The sequence below is a fragment of the Monodelphis domestica genome, chromosome 2, assembly GCF_027887165.1.
Source record: "Monodelphis domestica isolate mMonDom1 chromosome 2, mMonDom1.pri, whole genome shotgun sequence".
Classification (NCBI taxonomy): domain Eukaryota; kingdom Metazoa; phylum Chordata; class Mammalia; order Didelphimorphia; family Didelphidae; genus Monodelphis; species Monodelphis domestica.
The window spans coordinates 134,726,437-134,754,088 of NC_077228.1; the positions used below are offsets into that span (position 1 = coordinate 134,726,437).

Consider the following 27,652-nt stretch of genomic DNA (forward strand, 5'->3'; position numbering starts at 1 on the left):
ACCAGGCAATTAAGAGGTTATAGGCAGGCTATTGAGATAAAAAAATCACTATTTGGTAAAAATTGCTAGAACACCTGGAAAGTAGTTTAGCAGAAATCAATTATCTTGTACCATTCACTAAAATAATATCAAAAGGAATACATGATGTAGACATAAAAGGGGATGTTATAAGTAAATTAGAACAGGGACTACAATTTTTCAGTGCCCTCAAGACTGTCTATGGGCCATTAAAACCCACCACCGCCCCCTTACTATCCTCTGACAGTGACACTCTCATAAAAGATAAAAAAGGCATCAGCAACAGGTGGAAAGAACACTTCAGTCAGCTTCTCAACCAACCTTCTTCAGTCGACCAAAGCACCCTTGACCAGATCCCCCAAAACCTCACCATTGAACAACTTGATGTCCCTCCTTCAATAGAGGAAGTCCAAAAAGCCATTCAACAAATGAGTGCAGGCAAGGCACCCGGGTAAAGATGGGATCCCAACCAAGGTGTACAAGGCCTTAAATGGAAAGGCGCTCCAGGCATTCCACATAGTGCTGACCAGCATATGGGAAGAGAAAGACATGCCCCCAGAACTCAGAGATGCCTCCATCGTAGCCCTATACAAGAACAAAGGCTCACGAGCAGCCTGTGACAACTACAGAGGCATCTCACTACTCTCCACTGCTGGAAAGATCCTCGCCCGTGTTATACTCAACAGACTCCTGTCATCTGTTTCAGAGCAGAACCTGCCTGAATCACAATGTGGCTTCTGACCAGATCGCAGCACCATCGACATGGTCTTCACGGTGAGGCAAATGCAGGAAAAATGCCTTGAGCAGAACCCAAGTCTCTACATTGTCTTCATAGACTTGATGAAGGTGTTTGACACAGTAAACAGGGATGCATTGAGGGTGATCCTTAGCAAGCTCGGTTGCCCAGCAAAATTCGTCAAACTGATCCAGCTCTTTCATGTTGACATGACAGGGGAAGTCCTATCTGGTGGAGAGACTTCCGATCACTTCACCATCTCCAATGGTGTGAAACAAGGCTGTGTCCTCACTCCGGTACTATTCAACCTATTTTTCACCCAAGTATTATGACATACTGTGATGGATCTAGACCTGGGCGTCTATATCAAATACCAACTGGATGGCTCACTATTCGACCTTCGCCGCCTGACTGCAAAAACAAAGACAACAGAGAGACTCATCCTGGAAGCTCTCTTTGCAGATGACTGTGCTCTCATGGCCCACCAAGAAAATCATCTCCAAATCATTGTGGATAGGTTCTCTACCACAACAAAACTGTTTGGCCTGACTATCAGCCTCAGCAAAACAGAGGTGCTGTTCCAACCTGCACCAGGGAGGCCAACCAACCAGCCATGCATTACAATCGACAGCATGCAGCTTTCTAATATCAACACTTTCAAGTACCTGGGCAGCACCATCGCCAACGACGGGTCCCTAGACCACGAGATTAATGCCAGGATCCAAAAGGCCAGCCAGGCACTCGAGTGGCTGCACTCCAAAGTCCTCCAACACAGCGGTGTAAGCACTGCGACAAAACTCAAAGTGTATAACGCAGTGTTCCTCAGCTCGCTCCTGTACGGTTGCGAGACATGGACACGGTACCGGAAGCACATGAACAGCTGGAGCAATTCCACCAACGCTCCCTCCGGTCAATCATGAGGATCCGATGGCAGGACCGAATCACCAACCAGGAAGTCCTCGACAGAGCCAACTCCACCAGCATCGAAGTCCTGGTCCTCAAAACCCAGCTATGATGGTCGGGACACGTCATCCGCATGGACCCACAGCGAATACCAAGACAGGTATTCTATGGTGAGCTGTCAGCTGGACTCAGGAAACAAGGCCGACCAAAGAAAAGATTCAAGGATCAGCTAAAGTCAAACTTGAAGTGGGCTGGCATTACACCAAAGCAACTAGAACTCGCTGCCTCTGATAGAAGCAGCTGGCGAACCCACATTCACCATGCTGCTACCACCTTTGAAGATGAGCGACGTCGACGTCTTGCTGCTGCGCGTGAATGCTGACACCAGGCCACAACCGCACCTCCCGTAACAACTGGCGTCCCATGCTCCATGTGCCACAAACTGTGCGCCTCAGCCTTTGGACTCCAAAGCCACATGAGGGTACATCAATAGATGATAATGCACAAAGACAATCGTCATTCTCAGTTACCGAGAGACTACTACTACTACTACTACTAGAACAGGGAAAATATTACCTATTAGGTTTATGGATAGGAGAGGAATTTGTGAGTAAACAAGAGATGAAGAGCACTATGAGATAAAAAATGAATAATTTCAAGTACATTAAATTAGACATTTTCTGATTAAATAAAACAGATGTTGCCAAAATTAGAAAGAAAACAGAAAATTTGGGGAAATTTTTTCAAAGTCTTATAGAGGTCTCATGTTGAAAATATAGAGAGAACTTTGTAAAATTTACAAGAATAAGAGTCATCTTTCAACTGATAAATAGGTAAAATATATGAACAGTTTTTGGAAGAAGAAATCAAAGCTATATGTAGGTACATAAAAAAATGCTCTAAATCACTACTGATTAGGGAAATGCAAACCAAAACAACTCTGTACCCATCAAATTGGCAAAAACGAGAAAAGGGGAAAATAACAAATGTTGGAGGGGATTTGGAAAAGTGGGACACTAATACTCTGCTGGAGGAATTGTGGACTGATTCAACCATTTTGAAGAGCAGTTTGTAATTAGACCATGAGAGCTATTAAACTGTATATATCCTTAGACCCAGTAAACTATTGCTGGGTCTACTTACCAAGAAGATCAGGAAAAAAGGCAAAGAACCTATCTGTTCCATAATATTTATAACAGCTCTCTTTGTGGTGACAAAGAATTAGAAATTGAGGGGATGTCCATCAATTGAGGAATGACTAAGCAAATTGTAGTATATGATTGTGATGGCATACTACTGTGCCATAAGAAATGAGTAGATGAATTTTTTAAAAACTTGGAAAGACCAACATCTGATAATGAAGAATGAAAATGAATAGAACCAAGAGAACATTATGTATAACTACAGTTTACTATTTGAAGAATTTGAAGAATAACTTATGGATGTTCACCTTTAGAGAACAAACTGAGAAATAGAAACATGAAAGGCAATCTATATATTTTGCTGGATGAGGCCTATGGTGTGGAGAAGGAAGAGAAAAGCTAAATAAGATTTTTAAAAATTAACTAATTAAAACAAAAATAAAAAAGAAGTTATACGTAATTCTGAAGCGAACAGTTTCAATTGAATTGAACTTTTGTTTTCTTTTTCTCTGTGCATCCATATTTTTAAAAAATATTTTTTCATGGTTGCATGATTCATATTCTCTCTATCCCCTCTTTCCTTTCCCCTTCCAGAGCTGACAAGCAATTCCACTGGTTTATACATGTATTATTTCTCAAAACTTATTTCTATATTACTTATACTTGTAATAGAGCAATCTTTAAAAAAAACCACAACCCCAAATCATATATCCATATAACTAAGTGATAAATCTTATGTTTTTCTTCTGTATTTCTGCTCCCACAGTTCTTTCTCTCAAGGTGAATAGCATTCTTTCTCATAAGTCCCTTGGGATCATCCAGGATCATTGCTTTGCTACTAGTAACAAAGTCCATTACATTGCATAGTTACACAGTATTTCAGTTTCTGTGTTCAATGTTCTGGTTCTGCTCATTTCACTTTGCATCAGATCATGGAGGTCTTTCCAGTTCATATAGGAATCAAGCAGTTCATTGTTCCTTGAAGCACAATAGTATTCCATTACCATCATATACCACAATTTGTTCATCCATTCCCCAGTCGAGGGACATTCCCTCCTTTTCCAATTATTTGCCACCATAAAGAGCAAGGCTATGAATACTTTCTTACAACCCTTTTTTATTATCTCTTTGGGGTACAAACCTAATAGTGATATTGCTGGATCAAAGGGCATGTTGAATGATGACTCTGGAAGACACTTAAAAAGTTTTGAAGAGAATGAGGAGAGATACTGGAATCAATGAGTGTTGTTAGCTTTTTAATGGATTTTGACAGAGAATGGGAGAAAGAAATAAGATGATAGCTTGAAGGAAGGGGGACTGTAGTGTCTAGAGAGGACATTTTTAAAAAACAAGAATGGAAAGAGTTGGCTAGGTTTGTAGGCAGCAGAAAAGAAACCAGTAGAGAGGGAGAAATTGAGGAAATTGAGGGGACTATCTGTTGCAGAAGACTGGAAATTATAGGATTGAGAGAATAGCAGGGGTTAGTCTGGCAAGAAAAAGCACATTTTGATCAGAAGACAAATAAAGGAAGAGATAGTGGGGCTCTTTAATTTGGCAATTAAGAGGTCATTGGTAACTGGAGTAGTTTCAGCTTTTCTTCTTTTGGAAGACAAATTTCTAAACATTTGCCAGCATAACACTCCTGCCTGTACTCCCCAAAATTCAAAAAGATTATAACCTGAGGGCCACAATGCAGGCTGAGAGAGCACCAGGACAGAAAGAACCAAAAGATGGTAGCAAAAAAATAATCCTTTTATTGAATAATGATAAGTTTTTATTTCTACTAGTAGAGTAAACCTTAATGAAGAACAAGGAAATGTCTACCTGTGAATACTACTGATTCCCTTTCTACTGTTTCTCCATATAAGATTTGCTGATATAAACAATACACATTTCTGCAGTAACATGCTCTAAGTCTTTGGATAGAATGGGAAATGGCAGCCCAGTGCAGTGAATTAACAGGTATGTATTGCCAGGCACTGTACAAAACACTTACAAAGAAAGATGGAAAAAGGAGTTTCTGTTCTCAAGAATTTCATAGTCTAATGGGGAAGACAACATAAACCTTAAACAGAACTCTTCCCAGAACTCCATCTGCTTTCTGCTCAGGCTCACCTGTTTTTCAGAACTAAATCCTCCAGTTTGGACTGTGAACTGGGGATGACTAATGTTACTTCTGGATCAAACCACTCATTGAGGTGATAGAGCTCAATAATTAGGATCCCTACTAGAAACTCTTTCTGCCCAATCTCCATTTTCCCACCCCAAAGTAGACACTGTTGCCTCTAGATATTCCTTGTGATAGAGATGACAGCTCCCTCTAGTTCAGCCTTGCAGCAGGCATGGTCTCAAGCACCAGAGTCCATCTCATCACCCAGGCATGCAAAAGGTTTCTACTTGTAAGCAGATAACCGCTATTGCTAACAGGTCATTTGATATCACCACCCTTTTTTTTTCTCCTTCCTTTGCTTTTTTCTTTATTTCTGCAAACAAGTATGTGTGTGTATTTGTGTGTACATGCATGTGTGTGTATGTGTTAGGGGAGAAATAGGGTGAGCCCGACATGACTATGTCAGATATAGCCTGTGTAGAATCTGAAATATGGGAGCACCAGAACAGCAAGAGCTCCAATATGATAGCAGAAAATGATTTTTATTGAATGGGAATAACTAGGGGAACCTTCAAGGATCACTGGCTTGATTTTGGGTGGAGGTTTTAATGCTACAATTCGAGCAGACCTTTTTTTATTCAAATTGCATTTCAATATGAAACCTAGAGAGTTACTTGGGTCTCTGGGCAGATATTATAGATAAGGAGGTCCTGCTGGTTTCTAGGTTCAAATTCCTGTTATACTCTGGCTTAGCATGTATTGATAGGTTTTTTTTTTAATTTTCTTTAATTAATTTAGAATATTTTTCCATGGTTATATGATTCATGTTCTTTCCCTCCCTTCCTTCCATCCCCCTTCCATAGCCAATGAACAATTCCATTGGGTTTTACATGTATCATTGATCAAAACTTATTTCTATTTTATTAGTATTTGCAATGGAATGATCATTTAGAGTCTATATCCCCAATCAGATCCCCATTGAACCATGTGACATTGATAGTTGTCTTGAATGTGTTCAGAAAGCAGTTGTCATTATAGCTGAAACTGAAAGCCCTAAATTTCTGGTCTTCTACAAGGGCCAATGTGTTCAAGATTATTTATAGCAGCATCTTTTGTTGTTGCAAAGAGTTGGGAACAAAGTGGGAGTCCATCAATTAGGTAAGAGCATGTACAATTTTCTCAAGGCTCTCCTGACCCCCACCCCCAATTTCCTCCCCTGGCTCACAGATCCTGAAAGGTGAGAGGTTTTTAAAATTTTTTTTATTTTTATTTTTTTTGGCCTTAAATTGCAGGGGCACAGTAATTCATGCATCTTCCTTAGATTTCCTTGTCATGCCACCCTACCTTTTTCTTTCCAGTTCTTATTTATGTGTTGGCTTCCACCATGAGAATGTGAGCTCTCTGAGGTGAGGGTATATCTGCTTCTATTAGTATCCACAGCACTTGGCACACTGTCTGGCCCATAGTTAAGAGTCTGACAAATGATGTCTCTGTCACTATGTCTGTCTCTCTCCATCTGTTTATTTGCCTACAATGGAACATTATTGCAGAAGAAATGACAAAAAGGAGAGAAATGTGGGAAGTCATAGGAACTGATAGAGTGAAGTGGATAGAAGCAGACCAATTTATGATATAACTACTGTGTGGAGAGAAAAGAATTAATTTGTTCTTCTCATGGGGAACTTCACTCTAGACCCCATTAGGGAATGGAAACCTTCTTAGGGTTTCAAAATAAGACCTCAAGGATATTTTGTTATTGCCACAGGTCCAGTGAGTTGGAAGGCCTTTTATCTCAAGAAGGCAAACCACTTTGCTTATCTCTGATGGTTAGGAGCCACAGGAGTCCTCCTAAGGACATAACTATCATTCCATACCCCACCATCCTGCTTCCTCCAGATTGTAAGTTGGACCCCCAGGGTTTCAGACAGAGGAGGTGGGGGTCTATATCAGGAATATATAAAATGCTTGTATCTGCACCCATGCATTGGGCATTGCCATGAGGATGTGCCCCCTTACTCATGAGTAAGAATAAAAACTGCATCTTTTACCATTCACTCTCAGACTCCAGGTTTGTAATTATAATTTGGGTGGGTGGTGGTTTTATTTCATTCCCCACACTATAATAGTTTAAAGGAATATATCTTTGAAAGACTTAGGAACACTGATCACTTATCAATCATGACTGCAGAAGAATGTCTTCTACCTCTTGGCAGAGAGGTGATGGACTAGGGAAACACTTTGTTTTTCTTGACTGTACTTGTGAGAAGGGAAGGCTTTAATTTTTGGTGGGAAAGGGAGGATTGATTAGAAGGAGGAATCAGTAGGTAGTGATAGTGATGGAAAAAAAAAGAGAGGGAAGAATGTCAATTAAACATTAAAAACACAGAAGAGAAGAAAAGGAAGTTTCTCAGCCAAAAGAACAGTGTCAATTCTCAGAAGTGTCAATTCTCTGACCTGGTGTGATAGGTTAGGGTAGAAAGCAAAAGCAAAAGCAAAAGCTACTTTCTCTCCTGGCTCCTCCCACTGTCCACTGTAAGTGCAAGATTAAGCCTTTTTGCTTGGACCTTTGCCAAAAATTGAATACAAGGATGCACCTCAAAAACAAACAAAACAACCCCAAAACACACAATTTTAATGAATAGATTCACTGTTACAGATCCGTATAGATATGATAGATCTGGATCTATAACTTCATCTCTTTTTCGTTTCCTGTTATTCGTATAACTAAACCTTTGTGTTTGTTTTTGTTGAATTAAAGTTAACTAGTAACTAACTAGATAATGGGGAGTAGAGGATGATTCCACTAGGTGGTGAATACTCGGTATGTGTGTATATATACACACATGTACACATACTTTGACTAATAGATGTGGTAATTAGCAGTGAGATTTTTTATTTAGATCAGGAGTCATGTTAATACATGTAGTCTTTAGCTACAGTGTCACAGGTTTAGAGTTTGAAAATGGCCGTAGGGGTCATTTAATCCACCGCCCTCATTTTACTGAAGAAGTCACTGAGGTCCAGAGAGGAGAATCCACTTGCTCAAGGTCACAAAAGTGATGAGGTAGTCATTCAGACCCAGGTCCTAGGTCTCCAGATCCTGACTTTATTCTACCCCACTTAGCTTCCACCAAGATTCTTACTTGTTTCTTCAAAACTGCCTTTTCGAGAATTTTTTTTTAAACATAAAATGTCTAGAAAAGGGTACTCTTCCAAAGCAGATTTGGCCTCTATGAAATACTTGGGGCTTGAATGCCCGGACTGCATTCCTTTGGGAATTATCTCGAGGCCAGAGGCTGTGGTTTTTCTACTCAGTATTTAATCAGGGGCGAGTCCGGCCCCTAACTGGGGCTTAATAAAAGTTGTGGAACCGAAGAGGGGTGGAAAACTACCTAAAGCGCTGAAAACCCTGAGCTTCCCAGCATGCAGTCGGAGCCGCCTCGGAGCCAAAGCCCGTAAGGGATCGACACACTACGGACTACCACTCCCGGCATTCAACGGCGCGGGGGAGGCCGTCGGTGGGCGGTTCCGCGGACGGTAGCCGGTTTGGCGGAACTGACGGCGACGAAGGCGCCGAAGGATGGAGGCGGTGGTTTTCGTCTTCTCGCTCATCGATTGCTGCGCCCTCATCTTCCTTTCCGTCTATTTTGTATCCTTGCCTCTAGTCGGCTGTCCTGGCCGGGATTCCGTCCGCAGCCTTCGGGCGTGGCGTGGCGTGGCGTGGCGGGCCTCAGGCCTGGGCAGCGGGGAGCCCTAAACTCGGGGCTGAGCGGGTGCGGGCGGGGAAAGTGGGGGGGCCGCCGCGGAACCGGGGTGCACGCGGGCCAGGAACTCCGTCGAGAGCGAGGCGGACTGGGGGTCAGGGGTGGGTGTGTCGGGCGCAGGAACTATGGGAGCCGCTGCTCAGATTCTGTTATTCAGGCCTCTGTTGGGGAGACTGGGGTGTCTCCCCGGCTGGGCCCCCTTCCTGCCCAAGCCAAAGGTGCAGCTCAGCCGAGGATGATTCATTACCTTGGTCCGTCCCTCCGCGCTCTTCTTGGAGGAAGGTTAGGCTTTTCCTAGGAGCTTTTTTTTTTCCCCCGGAAAGAATAATCCAGCAGCCCTCGGTCAGGCAACGTGGGCACAGGGATTCAGTGTGATTCCGGATGAGACCCCAGCCTCCCCCCACTGTGGCGGGTCCGGAGCTAGGGAGCCCTCTTATTCCTTCGTCCTCCTTTGTTCTTCGGAATGTTGCAGGCCAGGCATTTCATGCCCCAATTTAGACTGGGCTCATTTTCCACTGGAGAACCTTTTTTTGAATAGCATCCTTTTTCTGGATATTTTATGTTAAAACTTCTTGAAAAGTCAGTTTTGAGGAGATTGCAGATCTATAGTGTTAGTTAAACCGCTCCTATCTTTTTTGTAACTTCTTTTTGTAGTTCCCTAAAATGTGAAACTCTTATTCTTAAGTTTTTCGGGCCTATTTGATGTTGGCTACAAGTTTCCTGAAGATTTCTTATATATTCTTGTTACAGTATTTATACTGTGTCCATGCAAAGCAGAAAGCTGAAGCTCAACACTAGCTAAGTGGCACTTTAGGGCAGAAAAGAAACCGGCAACTCTTATCTCAGGGTTTATACACCATTCAGTTTTATTAACAGTATTGCATAATAATGGAACACCACATTGTGATTAAAGTTAAACTAGATCTGCTTTCTATTTTATAGTGCTTAGTATCTTGAAAATAAGTTACCTATTCAGTAATTGTTGAATAGATTAATGAATGGTTTAGAAGTTAATATTCCTTCTCACTTTTTTTAAACTTGTGAGTTTAGATCATGGATTTTTAACCTTTTTTGGGTCATGAACCTCTTTGTCAGTCTGTTGATATAGCTGGACCCTTTCTCAGAATAATGTTTTTAAATGCATAGAATTGGAAAGAAAATCATTTCTCTTGAAATATAGTTAACAAAAAATATATATTTTAAATTCCATGGACCCTAGATTAAGAATCCCTGTTGTCCAGACAGAATCAAACCTTCAGTTTGTTAGCTTTTTCCTTTGTTATTTTTTGGTTAGTTTAAAACAGTTTTAAAATTCTTTTAAAATCTGTAATTTTTTTTGATACAAGACAAGCCCCAAACTCCAACAATGAATAAAACAAACTCCCCTCCAAAGTGCTTTTCCCCCAAAGCAATTAAGCAAAACTGTCCTAAGAATGTTTGTAATTTATAGTACTTATCACTTTTCTTTAGAATGGTAAGCATGAAAGCTAGATTGTTGGAGGTTAAGGAAAAAAGGGCATTGAGGAAATGTAGGCAGAATAATCCCATTTGTTTTTTAATTTTTAAAGTAGATGTTACTTTACTACTTTTATAATTTCATTTTGGATCTTGTTATTCCTCTCCCTGTTTTTCATGTTATGTAACATTTAGGAGACTCAGATATAGAAACAGTGAGTAGGCTATCCAGGAATATCATTAATTGAAAAGGGAACAGGGGTAACAAATGAAAAATGCAAGTTGTTTTAATAATCCAACTTTGATATACTTTGGTAAGGATATAGCAATTTTTATAAATTCAAACTCCATTCTGTCTTTGAGCAATGTGGATTATATACTTAGCCATTTTCTAAGGCTTTAAAATGAAATCATTATATTATTAGAGTACAAATTTAATGGTTCCTTATCTTGGTTTTCAGATAATCACATTATCTGATTTAGAATGTGACTACATCAATGCTAGGTCTTGTTGTTCAAAATTAAACAAGGTAAGATTAAAAAAATAACTTATCTTCTAATATTCTAGCCAATAGGAATTATAGTTAGCTCTCAATATCTTTCACCAATGAAAGGGAACAGTTGATTTTAGAATACATATTGTTCTTTAAGTTTGCATTATGGAGAAAATATATTAAAAACAATATCAGTAAGACAGGTAGCCAGAATGAACTAAGGCTTTCAGAATAAAAAAAAAATTCCAAGAACAATAAAGAATTTAAAAAAGTATATTTGATGTAAAGTTACCAGGGAAGGGCTGAGTCTATGTCTTGAGGCAGGTAGTATAATTATAATGCTACCAAATGAGAAAGAGAAGGTAAATGAAATACCCAGTTATTTTGCTTCTGCTTTCTCAGTTGAGGAAAATGATCCACAAACTGATACTGGTAGGGTGAACTTGGTGGAAGAAATTGAAACTTGAGTTAAGTAACTAGGTAGTAAGAAAGCATACTTAGCTTTTCAAAGAATGATGGCATTTAAGAATTTGAAAGGACCTCAGAAATATTGTAGTCCATCCTAGCTGTGTGAGCCTGGGCAAATTACTTAACCCTGACTGCTTTGCCTTGACATTCTTCTGTCTTAGAATTGGTACCAAGACAAAAAGTAATGGTTTAAAAAAAATGAGGACAGCTAAGTAGCACAGTGGATAGTGTGTGAGGCCTGGAGTTGGAAGGACCTCAATTTAGATTTGTCCTCAGATGCTTCCAAAAGCTGTGTGACCCTGGGTAAGTCACTTAACCTAATTGCCTAGCCCTTACTATTCTTCTGCCTTAGAATTGATCCTTAGATAAGGGTTTAAACTCTGCTTGCACCCCCAATATGACAATTTTTTTTATTACACTAGGCTGTCTTTCTAAGATTCAAAAGTTAACTATAAATATGGGATGAAAGAGATGTGACTTAACAGTAGTTCTTATGAAAAAGTCTTGGGGGTTTTAGTTGACTAAACTCAATTAGAGTCAACAGTATGGTTTATCTTCTGAAAAATTCTAACATGACTTTAGTTTATATGATTAGAAATGTATTTCCCAGAATGAAGAAGGTATTTGTACCCCTGTACTCTCTGCTAGTCAGATCACATGTGTTATTTAGTATATTCATTTCTAGATGACACATTTTAAGAGGGACATTGAACAAGATGGAAATTATCTGTGATGCAAAGGGACTTGAAACCAGGTCAGAGGAGGATTGGTTGAAGCAACTAGAGTTGTTTAGCCTGGAGAAGAGCAGATTTGATGACAAAATTATCTGACCTCATGTATTTGAAGGATTGTTATGTGGGAGGGGGATTAGAGTTTACTCCATGTAGCTCCAGAGGCAGAACTAAAACAATGGATCCTAGTTACAAGACATTTCATTTCATAATAAAGAACTCGTTAACAGTCAAGGTTGGCCAAAAATATAATGGCCCAATTCAAAAGGCAGTTAATAACATGATCATGACTTTAAAGTTGCAAGAGATTGCAAAGGCCATTTAATCTAGTCCTCATTTTACAAAGGAAGAACTGAGACTTAGAGTAAAGTGATTTACCCAGGATCACACAAGTAGAAAGAGGCACAACCTGGATTAAACTCAGGCTGTGCAATTCCAAAGCCAGTGCTTGTCACTGGAAGAGTTCAAGCAGAGGCTGAATGACCGTTTGTCAGGGCTATTCTTGTGTGTAAGAGATTATCTGGGGTCCAGATGACATCAGAGTTTCCATCCATCTCAGAGATTTGATTAGTTCTGATATCTCACAATACTTGATGTAATAAAACACCATTAAGAATGTTTGACATGAAAAAATCTGTCTCTTAAGCTCCTCCTTTTTTCCCCCTTCCCTTTCCCATCACTGTTGCAGCAAAGGCAAAGTACCTACCTGTGGAGAGCTGCTCTCTTTCTCAAGTCTGTTTCTTTCATCTTGGAGTCTCACATCTTCCCTGGGTGAGGATGATAATTGAAAGGGCAATCACTTTCTAAGACATATTACTATTATGATACCTCTTTGAAAGGAAGTATGTATATACCCACACATGTACACACAATGAAAAATAACACTTATAGGTAAGGATGGTAAGAATCAGCCTGAACCAGCTACAGTCCATTTTTAAAATGTTCACTGTGAGTGTTCACATCTCAAATTGGCAAACAAAACAAATCAAGACTTGATTGATTGTTTTATTGATTGTCTAGACTTAAGAAAGGAGAATATGTTAATAATGCAGATTAAGTTTAGAAATGTATCATGCATATTCTATCATCCTCCTTATTAAACATTTATCAGCTCATTGCAGTTTATTGGCCACACTCTGAGTGTATATAAGCCAGATTTTGGGGGGAAAATTCAGTTTATAGTCAGACCAAAATAGTGGGTATTTTTGTTTAAAAGATTAGTTTCAGGTAGTTGAGGCAATCTCACCTTTAACTTAGTCAGAATTTTATTTTGGTAAAAATATTTGAATTGAATTAATTGAATTTAGCCAAGTTAAACAATTACTGTCTTACTTTCTGTCTTAGAATCAATATTATGTATTGGTTCCAAGGCCAAAAAGCAGTAAGGGCTAGGCAGTGGGTGTTAAGTTACTTGCCCAGGGTCACACAGCTAGGAAGTGTTTGAGGCCAGATTTGAACCTAGGACCTGCTATCTCTAGGCCTGGCTCTCAATCCACTGAGCCACCTGGCTGCCACCCCATGAATTGGATGTTTTATGGGTTTACTTCTTAAAACTGAAAAAAAAAAAAACCCAAACCAATTTCTTGAGAGGGTTATTCCTTGCCATCCATTTAAGTCCAGGGTCTGTGAACTTGTTTTATGACCTTTTTTTTTTTGGATAACTGTATTTCAGGAAATTGATTTCCTTAATAAAATGACTCTGAGAAGGGGTCCAAAGGCTTCACCAGACTGCCAAAGGGGTCTGTGACATAAAAAAAGATTAAGAACCCCTGGTTTAAGTAATTTTAGAGACATCTAAACATTGGCAGTTCTCTAGAGTGTTATTAACTAATTACAGCATGGATATACTTTTTTACAATTTGACAATCCTTTTGATTTTAATGAGAATTTTATGAAATTGCTTTGCCTAGAGTTCCCCTACCAGAGTATGCTCTAGTGGCTTGTGTCATGAGCCCACAGCTCTTTTGGAACTGATGATGGCACTTGATCCCTAAGGTTAGGGCCAAGAGTAATATTGGCTCTGGTAGTGAGCTATTTTCTTATTCTGCCTACATATAGGGATGCTGTTAATAGTAGCAGCAGCAGCAGTAGTAGCAGCAGCAGCAGCAGCAGCAGCAGCATCACCTCCATCTGTTTTTCCCTGACCACATCTCCTATCCTTTTTGTTGTTGCTAATGCTGTCACATTAACTTCCTAAGATGGGATTCTATTCTTCTGGCACTCTGTCAAGAATTCATGACAGAACTTCAGAATTAGAGGGGACTCTGGAAACCATGTACTCCAACTCATTGTTGGAAAAATCAAGCAACTACCATAACACATTGGATAAGGAGGACCCTACAACCTACCAAGTCTGTCCATTTTACTTTTGGGCAGTTCTTAATCATAAGGAATTTCTTATTGATATCAAATTTGCCTTTTAACAACTTCTACCCATTCTTCCTAGTTTTGCTCACTGAAACCAAACTGAACAAGTCTAATCCCTCTTCCTCTTTACAAACCTTCAGATACATGAAGAAAGCTTTATTTATTTTCCCTTTCCCATAAATTTTCTATTCTTCTGGCTAAACATTCTTATTTTCTTCAATCAGTCTTCATATTTTATGGTCTTTAGTTCCTTCACCCTCCTGGTTGTCTTCCTTGGACACTCACTGGCCTATCAATGCCCTTCCTAAATTTTGGTACCTAGAAATATTCCAGATATCTGACCATGGTAGAGTAAATATGGACAGTCTTCTCTGTGTTATGGAATATGTGCCCATCTTAATGCAGCTTAAGATCACATTACTTTTTTTGATAGTGACATCATACTTTTAAGTCATGATATTTGCAGACCCCTCAAACTCCTAGCTGTTTTTCAGATGAGTTGCTGTGTTATATTTTTGAAGTTACTTTTTTTGAACCCATATATACGACTATATATATTTATCCTCATTACATTTTATTTTATTGAATTCAGACAAAGAAGATAAGATCTTCTATTGTCTCTTCTAGCTGTCTCTTCTAATTTGTATCATCTGCAAATTTGATAAAGATGCCACTTATATCTTCCATTACACCATTCATTAAGGATCTTAAGTAGCCCACAGCCAACCATAGATTCCTTGGAATTCCATTAGAGAGTTCTGTACAAGTTGATATCAAATGATTAGTGACTATCCTTTCAGTCCTTCCTTTAAACCAGTTCAAAATCCATATAACTAGGTAGACACCTAGTCTATATCTCTCCATCGTTTTCCTAAGAATAGCATGAGATATGTATTAAAGTACTTTGCTAAAGACTAGCTAAACAGCATTCCCCTGATCTACCAGTTTAGTGACCCTGCATAAAGAAAAGGAAATAAAACTAGTATAAATAAATGTTGCCACCTGCTGAACTGGATTATAGATTTATTAGTGGTCTGAAAATTTGAATATACTTTCAGAAAATGTGAAAGGATCAAGTATCTTATGGTTTGTCCCTAAGGATTAACTTACCCAGTGGAAGGATCTGGCTGATTGGGAGTTATTTTGGTATTCCCATTTGTTTAGCTTTAAAAAAAATTTCTAAAACATAAGTAAATAGAAAACATTTTATTAGATTCTTCTGTTTTTGCGTCTCCTATCCTTCCTTTTCCCCATTGAGAACCCAACCTCAATGGTAAATGCATGAGAAATAGAGTTATAAATGAAAAGAAAAAGATACCAAAAGTGTGTTGCCATGTTAATGTAATAATGCAATTTTCAGGCAAAAGAGTAATAATGACTAGATAAATGACTTGCCCAGGGTCACACAGCTAGGAAGTGTGTTGAATCTAGGAACTCCATCTATAGGCCTGGATCTCAAACCACTGAGCCATCTAGCTGCCTCCAGAAGAATGTAATATTAAATTTAAATCCTGGCCCTCCTGTACCCTCTCCTTCCAAGTATTGACTGTAAACCTTATTTAGGTTCAAATTTTTCCTTGAGTTGAATGGTGGTCACTGGATAGAGAGCTGTCATTGGGACCAGGACCACCTGGGTTCAGGTCTCACCTTTGACACATCCACATTGTGTGAACTTGGAAAAGTTACATCACAGTGCTCTAGGCCAGAGGCAGCCAATATGGGGCCAGAGTTCATCAGAATCAGATTAAAATGGAACTGAGACATTTAATAAATGAATTAAAAATATAATAAAGCATAAATAATATCACATTTTAAAACTTAAGTCATTCTGCAACTGCAGGGAACCTTATATATGGATTAGTGGATTTTGGTTCTATACCACTGCTCTTGGTAAATTAAAAGTAAAACTAGGAGTTGTGGGGCAGCTGGGTGGTTCAGTGGATAGAGAACCCAGGCCTTGATACAGGAGGTCCTGGGTTCAGATTATCACCTCAGTTATTTTCTAGCTGTGTGACGCTGGGCAGGTAACTTGACCCTAATTGCCTAGACTTTATCCATCTTCTGTCTTGGAACTGACACTTGGTATCAATTCCAAGATGGAGGTAAGGGTTTTAAAACAAAAAAACAAGAAGTTGTAAAGAAGGTGCTGTCTGGCTTGGATTAGTAGACATTTCTCACCAGGATCTCCCAATGCCATAAAAATCGCAGTCCCCATTCCCTCTCCAACTGTAGTGTCCTAATTTGTAAACCAGATCCCCTCTCCTAATTGAAGTTTTCCATCTGTGTAATAAAATCAAACATGAAATTTATGTATATCATTTAAAACATTCTTGAATTGGTCACACAGGCAATAAATTGGTTTCATAGGCAGGTGAAGCTACTTGCATATCTGAGGCATCTGCCCTTGGGTAAAGTCCCAATACCAAACAGAATGGAGGTTCTTTTCTTTGTTTTTTTAACCCAGACCTTCCATTTTAGAATTAATACTGAATATTAGTTCCAAGGCAGAAGAGGACTAAGGGCTAGGCAAAATGACTTGCCCAGGGTTATACAGCTAGGAAGTTTCTGAGGCCAGGTTTTAACCCAGGATCTCCCAACTCCAGGCCTGTTTCTCTATCCACTGAGCCACCTAGCTGTCCTAGTATAGAGGTTTTATACATTCATAGATTTGGCTGCAAGCAGTATGAACAAAGAGTAAAATGTGTCTCCTTTCTTTTCAGTGGGTGGTACCAGAATTGATTGGCCACACTATTGTTACTGTATTAATGCTTATTTCATTGCACTGGTTCATCTTTCTCCTCAATTTGCCTGTTGCTACCTGGAATATATATCGGTGAGTACAATATATTTAGTTATCTTATTAAGACAAGATTTTTTTTTAAACCCATACCTTATGTCTTAGAATCCATACTGGGTATTGGTTCCAAGGCAGACGACTGGTAAGGGCTAGGCAATGGGGGTTAAGTGACTTGCCCAGAGTCAGACAACCAGGAAGGTATCTGAGGCCTGATTTGAACCCAGGACTCCACTTCTCTGGGCCTGGCTCTCAATCCACTGAGCCACCCAGCTACCCCTTAGGGCAAGATTTTGGCATGTAAAAATGAGGGTGTACTAAGCCACCCTTAAAAGTATGCCAAAAACATTTTTTGTATTTTTTTTATGGCCTACTCTTAGTAAGGAGTTAATTGGATGACATAGTAAATGAAAGGAGGATCCTTTATTAATTGTGTAACATTCATGATTTGCTCTCTTTGGAATGGGAAACAAGCTATTTGCTAGGCTCTTTTCTATGGGAAAAGCATAAATTTGTATTGTGTAAATATTTTTCAAGTCAATATAATATTTAGCTATCTTAAACTTGAAAAATGTTCTTTCCTTCAGACCTTAATTCTTCCAGGGGAAAACATACTCAAAATTGTCAAAAGACTGAAAATGTTAGGCATTTTGTTTCATTTGATAACTATAGGCATGGATTAGTCAGAACTGCAGATGACCCACAGGTCATTGCAAATTATATATTAAATATGCAAATTAGATTGCTGTGACAATCACTAAAGCTTAGACTTAAACATATAGTTTTGTTCAAATATAGCAAACTGTAGATACCCCCATAGTTCTAGAAATACAGAGAATGCTTTCTAACTTGAAAAGAACAAACACAATGCTTAAAACTACATTTGTTATAATAGCAGTTTAGTGCTTTTGGAAACTTAACTTTTTTCTTTTGTATTTATATCTAGGTGGTTTGAATAAAGCAAAAATTTTCTTACCTCAGTGAATTGACTTGAATTTTGATTTATTATTTTAAAGGGGCCATTCTTTGCACTTACATTGTTTCTACTGTTAAGACTCCTTTCATTCCTTAAGTGGACTTAAAAAAATTTAATATCTTTTGTTTTGACATCCTCTTTAGATTTCTCTCCCCTTGTTCAGATACATCGCTTATAACAAAGAAGAAATTTTTTTTAAGAGCAGTTTTTGCAAAACTAACCACTTATAATTCAAGTCTGACAATATTTATAATATTTATACCCTTATTCATCCACTTCTCTGGAGAATGTGGATACATTTTCTCATCACTTTTTTGGGGCCAAGCATAACTGACATAATTAGATAGTGATCAGTTTTTTTTTTTTAATTTATTTGCAATGTTGTAATGTATATATTTTTTGGTACTGCTTACTTCATTTTGCATCAGTTCAAATATTTTCATGCTTCTCTATATTCTTATTTGTCCAGAGTAGCATTGCATTATGTTTATGCACTGTATTTTGTTATCTATTTCTTATTTACAAAAAGTAAAGCAATGAATATTTTGCTGTAAATAAGGCTTTTTATTCTATTTTATTCTGTTCTATTCCTTTGTGTATGGCTCTATCAGTGGCATCTGTGGCTCAAAATTGTCTGGACATTTGTCATTTTTCAGCATAATTTCAAATTGCTTTCTAGAATCATTGGATTAAATCAGAACTCCAATAGTAGAGTACTAATGTGCTTGTCTTCCCACAGTCTCTCTGATATTGACTATGCCTGTCTTTTATTATCTTTGTGAATTTTCTGGTGAGGTAAAAACCCCAAGGGATGTTTCGATTTGCAGTTTTAAAAATTTAGTGTTTTAGAGCTATTTCATGTTGTTAATAGTATGTAATTCTTATTTTGAGAATTGTTCATTTGAAACTTTTGACTACTTAACCATTGGAGAATGACTCATTTTTATGTATTTATGTCAATTCCATTTACATCTTGGATATTGGACTCTGACCAAGGATTTTTTTGGTAAAAACTTTTCCATTATTCTAGTTGTATTGATTTTCTTTGTTCAAAAGCTTTTTAATATCATCTCATCTCATTTATTTTAAATTTTTAGTTGCCATTATCATTTGTTTGGTTAAGAATTCTCACCTATAATTATTAGTGATAGCACCATCCATTTTTCTCCTAATTTTGTGTGCATGATGTTACCTGGTAAATTTTTAAGGGTATCCATTTGGGATTTGTTATGGCATATGATTGGATTCAGTTTTTCTTTTTTTGCCAAGCAGTTTTCCCAGTTTTTGTCAAAGAGGGAGTTAATCCTTAAGTAGTTTATGTTCTTGGTTTATTGAACACTGGGTAATTGAATTTAGTTATTTCTGATTCCTGCTTATCTAATTTGTTCCACTGGTCTTTTCTTTTTTTTTTTAACTAGTACCAAAATGTTTTGATTGTTCCTGCTTATAATATGTTTTAGATCTGGTCCCTTCTTTTCTACTGTGTTTTTTATAAAAATATCATAGATCTATTCACCCATCTTGAACTTGGTGCTAGATCTCAATTTATAAGTAGGGTTATAAGCTTGAGCTTAATGCATGCAAGAGTCTACTTATCTTATTGGAAGATGAAGTATATATGGAAGAAATTAAGAGCTCTGAAGCTACCTTTGTACTTATGGTTAGATTTCATCAGCTTTCAAGTCCAAAGGTTCCTTGTAATTACATGAGGACAAAATGCAAGTAGGTATATTTGAAGGATAGGTTCCAAATTAGTACTTAAATAAAAATCATCTGTGGATCTCAAGTTCATTGGACATTTAAAAATAATTTGTCTCAATTTATCAATTAAATATTTATTAAATACCTTCTATGAACACTGTTTGAGAGACATGAAAAATTATAAAATTTGGACCCTGACCACAAGGATTTCATTTCTAGAAATAAGATATAAATAATGTGGAAAATTAAATAAAAGTACAAGCATGAAATACATGTCCTAAGAGAGTACACAATTCATTGCTAAATAAGTAGAACTGTCAGTAATTGGAATCCAGAGGAGAATGAGATAACCATATCACTTGAGTGGGACCTTGAAAGGTAAATAGGTTTTAAGTATGTCATAGGCAAAGAACAGAAGCAGGAGAGTGAGGATTTTGTGACATCGCAAATTGTGACAGTTTGTCTAGATCAGATTTTTATATATTATTTAGTGGAAGATAAGGCTGGAATGGTAGTAAATAGCTGTTATTTAAATAGGGCTTTAAGGTTTCCAACACTTTACAAATATTATCTCATTTTAACCTCACAACCATCCTGAGAATGACTATCCCATTTTTCAGATGGGGAAACTCAGGCAGACAGTGGTTAAGTAACTTGACTAGTATCTCACACCTGAGATCTTACATCTGATTGAGACTGAATTTGCACTGAAGTCTTCCTGACTCCAGGTTCAGTGCTGTTATCTACTATACCTCCTAACTGCCTAGGTAGGTTATGAACTCATTGTAGAGTTCCAGCTGAAGGAGTTTGACCTTAGTCCTGTAGTGGTAACAAACTCAAATAGAAATGAGAGTCACCAAACCATACATTAATCTTTGAAGGTTATGTATTGACTGAGAAAGCCACATATTAATGCCATCTATGTTTTATTATATTTTTATTTATTTTGTTAAATATTTCTCAGTTTCATTTTCATCTAATTTGAACTGCTTGCTTGACACTTCTGCTTTAGCAAAGAACAGTTATTCTTCTCAGGAAGAGGAAGAGGCACCAAGTCCAAGTGCCCTCTGGGTGTGCCCTCCTATGACTGAGGGAGTATCTAACATGAACTCTAGACTAGAAGAAAGTTTTTGGGTGGGGGAGGGATAGTTTTAGGATCCTAGATCTGCATCTGGAAAGGATCTCAGAAGCCAGTGATTTTAGTCTTCTTAATTTATAGATGGAAAAACAGGACCAGGGAGTTAGTCATTTATTTGACTTACCCAGAGCTCACAGAAATAGTGATTTGAAGATCTGAACCCATATCTATCCTCTTGACTCTTTCCTAGGTGTCTTTAATCTTAATTTTTTTTTCTGTCTGAGACTACTCCCAACTTAACTTGTCTATATCCCATTTGTCAACAGTGATCTTTGTTTATCAGACCATGAGCTTCTTGAAAGCAAGGATTGTTTACTTTTGTTTTTAGTTTGGGGATTTTTTTGCCTCTCTTTATATCCCCAGTGCTTAGTCCAGGGGTTTCATAAATGCTGGTTGACTGGCTGATTATTCACTTTCTACATCTAAATAATTGCCAGGCCTTATTGATTTTTACCTCTACAGTCTGGACTACCTCTGCTCACCTGCCATCCAGATGATATGAGAGCAGTCTCCTTTCCTCACTTATACCTTCTATCCATCTTGATTGGGGCAGGTTTCTGTGCTAATGCAAGGACTTGGGAGTGATTGGGACTCTCATGCCTGTCAGCTGGCTTGCTTGTTTGACCAGCTATTATTATGTATTGAGAATGTCTAGGAATGGCTGTAAATTTCTGTAAAAGCTCTACACATTTCTTCCCAAATTTTTTAATAAAATAATTTCCCTCTGTCTTGGTCTACCTTTGCCTCAGTCACACCGGTTGGGGCCCTCATCAACTCTTGCTTGGACTATTACAATAACCTTCTGATTGTTCTCCTTCCTCTAGTCTCTCCTGTTTTTGTTTCATCTTCTACCAGGCTTCCAATTGATAAGTCTACGCCATGGATCCGCTAATGTGAAGAAGCTGGAGAAGCTCCTTCTTTTGTGTAGAATAAAATAGAGGCTCTTCTGTTTAGTTTTTCACTGTGGCTTGAGCTGATCTTTCCAGGTCTCTTGTCTCAGCTTGGCTCTGGCCCAGCTTTCAAAGCTTAGAATATGTTATTACACTCCTTCATTATTCTATGTTCTGGCCAGATTGGTCCACTTGTTAATCTCTATACTTGATGCCACATTATGTGGCATCCCTCATGTTTGGAGTGTAGTTCTTCTTCACCTCTGCCTCTGAGAATCTTTTGCTTCTTTTAAAGATCATCTCAAGTACTTTATCCTATAGGAAGCTTATCCTGTTGTTTCTGTCCTTGCCTTAGAAATTACTGTCTATGGTTTATATTTAATTTCCTGTATACATGTGGTTCCTTCCAGTAGAGTGTAAGTTCTTTGAAGACAGGAACTATTTTATTTATGTATTTGTATTTTCCTTTGTGTTTATGGTTCCTTTATGTTTATGTTGATGCTATATTAATCTTAAAAATGTCATTTTTATCATTTTACCTTTTTTAAAACCTTCCGTTTAATTCAATAATTTATTAAGTTATATTACTGTGCAAGGTGCTGAGGCTGTTCTTTCAAATGGAGTATATGAAGGATAATGAGAAAAATATCATTGAGAATTAGAAGGAATCATAAAAACCATCCAAAAAACTTGGGGAATGTTCACATTTTGAGGTGGAAAAAACAGCCACAGAACAGGATAGTGATACTGTTAATAGAAATGTTAAAATAGTGTATATGTACATATATGTGTGTGTGTGTTGTATAATATATATGTATCACATATACATTTGTCATATATGTCTATTTACAATAATAGCTGATACTATATACTGCTCTAAGGCTTATAAAAAATAAAAAAATTTAATTATATTATCTCATTTGATCCTCACTAAAATCTTGTGGGGTGGGTGTTATTATGCTATTCATTTTACAGATAAGGAAATTGAGACATAGAGACTAGGTGACTTGCCTGGCATATAGTAGTAGTAATAGTCTCTCGGTAACCGAGGATGACGATTGTCTTTGTGCGTTTTCATCTATGATAGATGAGTGTGCACAAAGACACTTGTGTGTGAATGAGATTTAAGTGGAAAAGTCGATGCACAGAGACAGTCCCACTCTCTCGGCGTTGGAAGCCTGGGTCCGGTGGCACGAAAAATTGTTACACCTGGAGACTTCCTCAGCTGCATTGGATGGCTGTGTTGTCTTTAGCATAATTCAGGTACAAAGTGAAGTAGCATTTGAACTTGGGTATTCTCCTCTCCACGTGCTTTATTTACTATCCCAACCTGCCTAAGACTGAATTTGAATATTAGTTTAGCCACTTACAACTTTGATCATATTAAAAAACTGAAATGTGAGTCATTATCCTTATTTATATGACTCATTTTTAGAGGAATCATGACCATAAAAATAATTCTTTTTCATGGAGTTGTTCTTAAAATCTTTTAATTGACTTGCTGTCAGTGAGAATATTACTGTTTGGATTCTTTACATTACTTTAAGAATTTTATTTATAGTCTTCATATTTTGATTTCTTATGGCATTAAGTTCCATATTTTGTTGTCATTCTATAATCATTGTACACAGTTTGTTTCTGCTTTTCTTCCTCTTCTTCCCTCCTATTCTCTTCGATTGCAAATAGTTTTGGTAGTTAATATTTTTGTTCAGAAGGATTGACTTTGCTATTAGTAATCTCTTTACAGTATATTCCTAGTAGTAGGATTTAGTCAGAGGGTGATGAACATTTTTTATCCTTTAATCTTCCAGGTTCATTATGGTGCCAAGTGGGAATATGGGAGTTTTTGATCCTACAGAGATACACAACCGAGGGCAATTGAAGTCCCACATGAAGGAAGCCATGATCAAGCTTGGTTTTCACTTACTTTGTTTCTTCATGTACCTTTATAGGTAAGTCTGATAACACAGGAGTTTTCCTGTATTCCAGGGAAGGCCACTTCTTTAATGTTCAAGACAGCACAGACGATTTTTGCATTGATACTGAAAGCAAAAGAGACTTGAATTTATTTTAGCTGTGTAGAGTTATCATTGTTATTGTATCTATATTCCACTTTTGCTTAGCCTCTTGGGAACCAATGAACTGTCAACATGCTTAAAGTTCTATCCACGTTAACAATTAAACCCATTATTCTCATGCTCCTCTGTCTGTGAGTTTTCACTTCATGAACAAACCCCCTGAATCTGGTACAAGATTAAGCACTACTGGCACTAGAGCAACAGTGGGTCAGTTTGGCATCCCCAAGATAACTCCTGCTTGCCTGGCTTCCAAATGATCATTATATTATATCCAGATTGAGAGAGGTTTTTGTATTTGTGTGAGCAATTGGAAGTGATGGGAACTTGAGGGAATCATCAGAAACTGAATAGAAGCATCTATAGAAACTGTAGATGGTTCTTCTCAAAATTTTAAACATGAAATCACTTTGCTTTGTGTTCCTTGTTTCCTTTTCCTGTTTTTACCTTCATTCTCTAGGATAAGAGAGTGAAATGATCTAAAATCTTATGAGTGTGTTTGGAGAAACTTTTTGACTTATGAAAAATAGGATAAGGCATTGTTTCAAAGCTTATGGGGCTTGTTCTTTTTTTGCCTCTGGGTATCTTTCACAGGTTTAGTTAACAAAGGAAGTACATTAGGAACAGCATAGATAGACTATTAGAACTAGATATTGGCTAGATTATTGGACTTAAAGTTGGGAACTCTTGGGGTTGAATTTTGCCTCTTGATATTTGCTACCTGAGGGGAAAGTCATTCATCTTTCTGAGCCTCAGTCAACATTCTGGGACTTTAAATTGAAAATGACTTGTAATGTGTAACAACAGAAGAACTTCCACTGTTAATGAAATTACGGGTTCTTGATGGACTGATGTATATGTTAAAATTTAAATTGTTAGAAAAACTTTTATTTAACTAAACTTTTATCAGCTGCAAATTTTTAATGATTAAATTACTATGAAGCAATAAGCAGTTTTATAAATTGCCATTGTTTGGGCCACTGGGGACATCAGAAATCATAGCTAGCATTTAAATAGCATTTTAAGGTCTGCAATGAACTTTACATTGATCTTATTTAAACCTTAAAATGTGTGAGGTAGGCACTATATTTTACAGATGAGGATTAGAGAGATTAAGTGATTTGTTTGGGTTCACAGAGCAAGTAAGTACTAGAGGAGAGATTAGAACCCAGATCTGATTCAAGTCTAGTACTCTATATAGTTGAAGCTTAGCAAAAATTTATTCATATAATTGTTTCATTTAAAATTTAGTTAATAAATAGGCACAAGGGAGAATTTCTCTTAATAGCTTAAAAAATTAAATTGACCTGTGTTTTTCCCTTTTTTTAATAGTAGATGGAGTTAAAACATTTAATTCCATCTCTGTATAAAACAGCTTAGAAATCATAGCCCTCATGCTTCATTGTAGAATGCCCATTTTCTAAAATCCTGTTACTTTACTAACACTTTTATTTATTGATATAGATTATGTTGAAATTAGAGTTTATTGGGTTTACTTTTCATTATCCACCTTTTTTTGCTTTGTTACAGTTTTATTTTGTTTTGTTTTTTTTAAACTGTTAGATTCTAAGACAGAAGAGCAGTAAAGGCTAGGCATTTGGGACCAAGTGACACAGTTAGAAGTGTCTGAGGTCAGACTTGAAACCAGATCCTCCTACCTTCTTCAGGCCTGGCTTTCTATCCACTGTGCTACTTAGCTGCCCCTTTAATTTACTTTGTAAGACAGAAAAAATATCTATATTGCTTTCTAGTTTTCTTACCCTGTCCCAGTCATATATATATGTGTGTGTGTATATATATGTGTATATGTATAAAACCCATCAGGTATCAAAAATGAAAACTAAAGGGTAAGTAAATTTTCTGTTGAAGACTTGCTTCATTCACTTTCATTTTAGCAAACATGGGAATAGATTTTTTCCCAGTGAGTTGGATAATTCTGACTCTCTGTAGTTAAATGTTTACCTTTTGGGTCTTAGACTACACACACTTTTCTTGCAAACATCTTGGGAGCTATGACAATGCATTGGATTGTATATAGCAGGCAATTGTATATATCAGTGTATGTTGAATTGAATGCAAACATGCATATGTTCAGACTCAGTGTGAATTTACAGAAAACATTGAATTCAGTCCTTCCAAAGCTGTTAAAATCCTTTACCTCTGAAAATCTGGATTAGGTGCAGTTTCCTTCTTCACGTCTTCTGATGTACCTCCTGTTGAAATCTCTCCTTTCTGCCTTATATTTTTTTGTAGTACTTTATCTTGAATCTAGAACTCTAGAATTTCCTTTGACCAGATGACAATCTAGGTACCTGATGCTTAATTTGTATATATTTTATCTCTTAGTAGATTGTAAGCCTCTTGAGGGTAGGAATTTTTGTCATCTTTAATCTTTGCTTCTCCAGTGCCTTGCTTTTGCACATATTTATTGAATTTAATTATCACGAGTAATGTTTTTGCCTTGTTAAACAAGATAAATATACATATATTTATGTGGTAACCATAGCAATTCATTTGTCTTTTAATTCACATCTATGAGGATTTGTTTCTGAATACCTTTTCTTTTTTACATTGGTTTAGGTCATACTCCCAAGTCTACATTTAATCATATTAAACACTACGCATAAGACTTCAGGTCCAGATTTTTTTAATCAAAACAGTGTTATATGTTGAGCTCTACAGAGTCAAAGTAGGAAATCCATTGTGTAGTTCAGAGTAATGGTTGGACAACTCTTGTAGGTCCTCCTTAAACACATGTTAACAATAATCTCTTCTCTTTACAGTATGATTCTGGCTTTGATAAATGACTGAACCTGGAAGGAGATGCCTAAGTTGGAGTCTTACACTACAGTGAACAGTTGAGGAGCCAGAGATGAGTTTAGTTCATACCTAGAACCGTGTCCATTAAGCAGTATATTTTTTTCCTCTTTGGACAAAACAAACAAACAAACAAAAAAACCAACACAACCTATTTTTGCTGTATTTTTACCACATAAAGTATTTAAAAAACACTAATTGAGTTTTTGTAGATTTGTGGTTTTCAGCCTCAGCCCTAGCCCATGTAATCAAGGCACCCATTTGATCTCTTCTCTTCTCTGTGGTGAAAATCGTCATTTGTTGAAGGAATGGTATTATCATTGAAGAACTGCAAGCCAAAGAAATAAAGAAATAAATATAACAAGAAAAGTTTCTTGGATTAGCAAAAATGTCCCTAAATTTACAGTGATAATCCAGAGCTTACTATGTCAGGATCAATCTGGCTAAAAGAAAAGTAGCAGCTTTTTTTCCCCTATACTTTTCAATTTTGTGTATTTCATATGTATTAATATTTATAGGACTTCCAACTAAAGTTCTTTTCACCTGAATGTTAAAAAAAAGACATTTCAACAGAATTCTTACAGAGGTTATAAAATTTAAGTCGTTTACCCAGCAGTAGTGTTAACAACAGTACAAATAGAGCAGGCAAATTTGTATCCAGAACATTTAATTAATTGCTGCTCCATCCAGTTCTCCAATTCCTTAAATATACAGTCTTAATAGCTTTCGCCAATTCTCAGTTTATTTGTCATGGTTCAAAATGATTGAATCCCAGCATTCTTTCTTTCTGATATTTTAATGTTTTTAGAGTGGGAATATTTGGTAGGAGATGCGAATTGAATTGTAAACTGGAGATGATTGTAGTTGGAATCAATTTTGAAATCAAGCCTTTTACTGTTTGTCTGAAGCCAGATAAATAATAACTGTTCTGGCTGGCTGCATTTACCACTGCTCTAATACTTTCACAACTATGCCATAGAAATTATATTTCATTACTCTGTCAATCAGTTGAAGCTGATAAAGGGAATCAACTACATCATCATGATGTGCCAAATCTAGGTCACAATGTGAAT

The 27,652-nt window shown here is 37.3% G+C and overlaps 1 protein-coding gene across 5 annotated transcripts; it reads left to right on the forward strand.

The window, feature by feature from the left end:
- The first annotated feature begins 8,341 nt into the window (after nt 1-8,341).
- On the forward strand, nt 8,342-26,773 carry CNIH4 (cornichon family AMPA receptor auxiliary protein 4). Of its 5 annotated transcripts, XM_007481473.2 has the most exons (6): nt 8,841-8,955; nt 10,590-10,658; nt 12,510-12,592; nt 16,909-17,021; nt 23,499-23,639; nt 26,546-26,773. In XM_007481473.2, exons 4-6 carry the CDS (start codon nt 16,954-16,956, stop codon nt 26,571-26,573), a joined length of 237 nt encoding a protein of 78 aa, XP_007481535.1. In that variant the 5' UTR covers nt 8,841-8,955; nt 10,590-10,658; nt 12,510-12,592; nt 16,909-16,953; the 3' UTR covers nt 26,574-26,773. The 5 variants fall into 5 exon arrangements, with proteins under 5 accessions (XP_001367937.1, XP_056671974.1, XP_007481536.1 ...); XM_001367900.5 differs by lacking the exons at nt 8,841-8,955; nt 12,510-12,592 and adding an exon at nt 8,342-8,558; XM_056815996.1 differs by lacking the exons at nt 8,841-8,955; nt 12,510-12,592; nt 26,546-26,773 and adding an exon at nt 8,360-8,558 and having other exon boundaries at nt 23,546-23,639.
- The last annotated feature ends 879 nt before the right edge of the window (nt 26,774-27,652 follow it).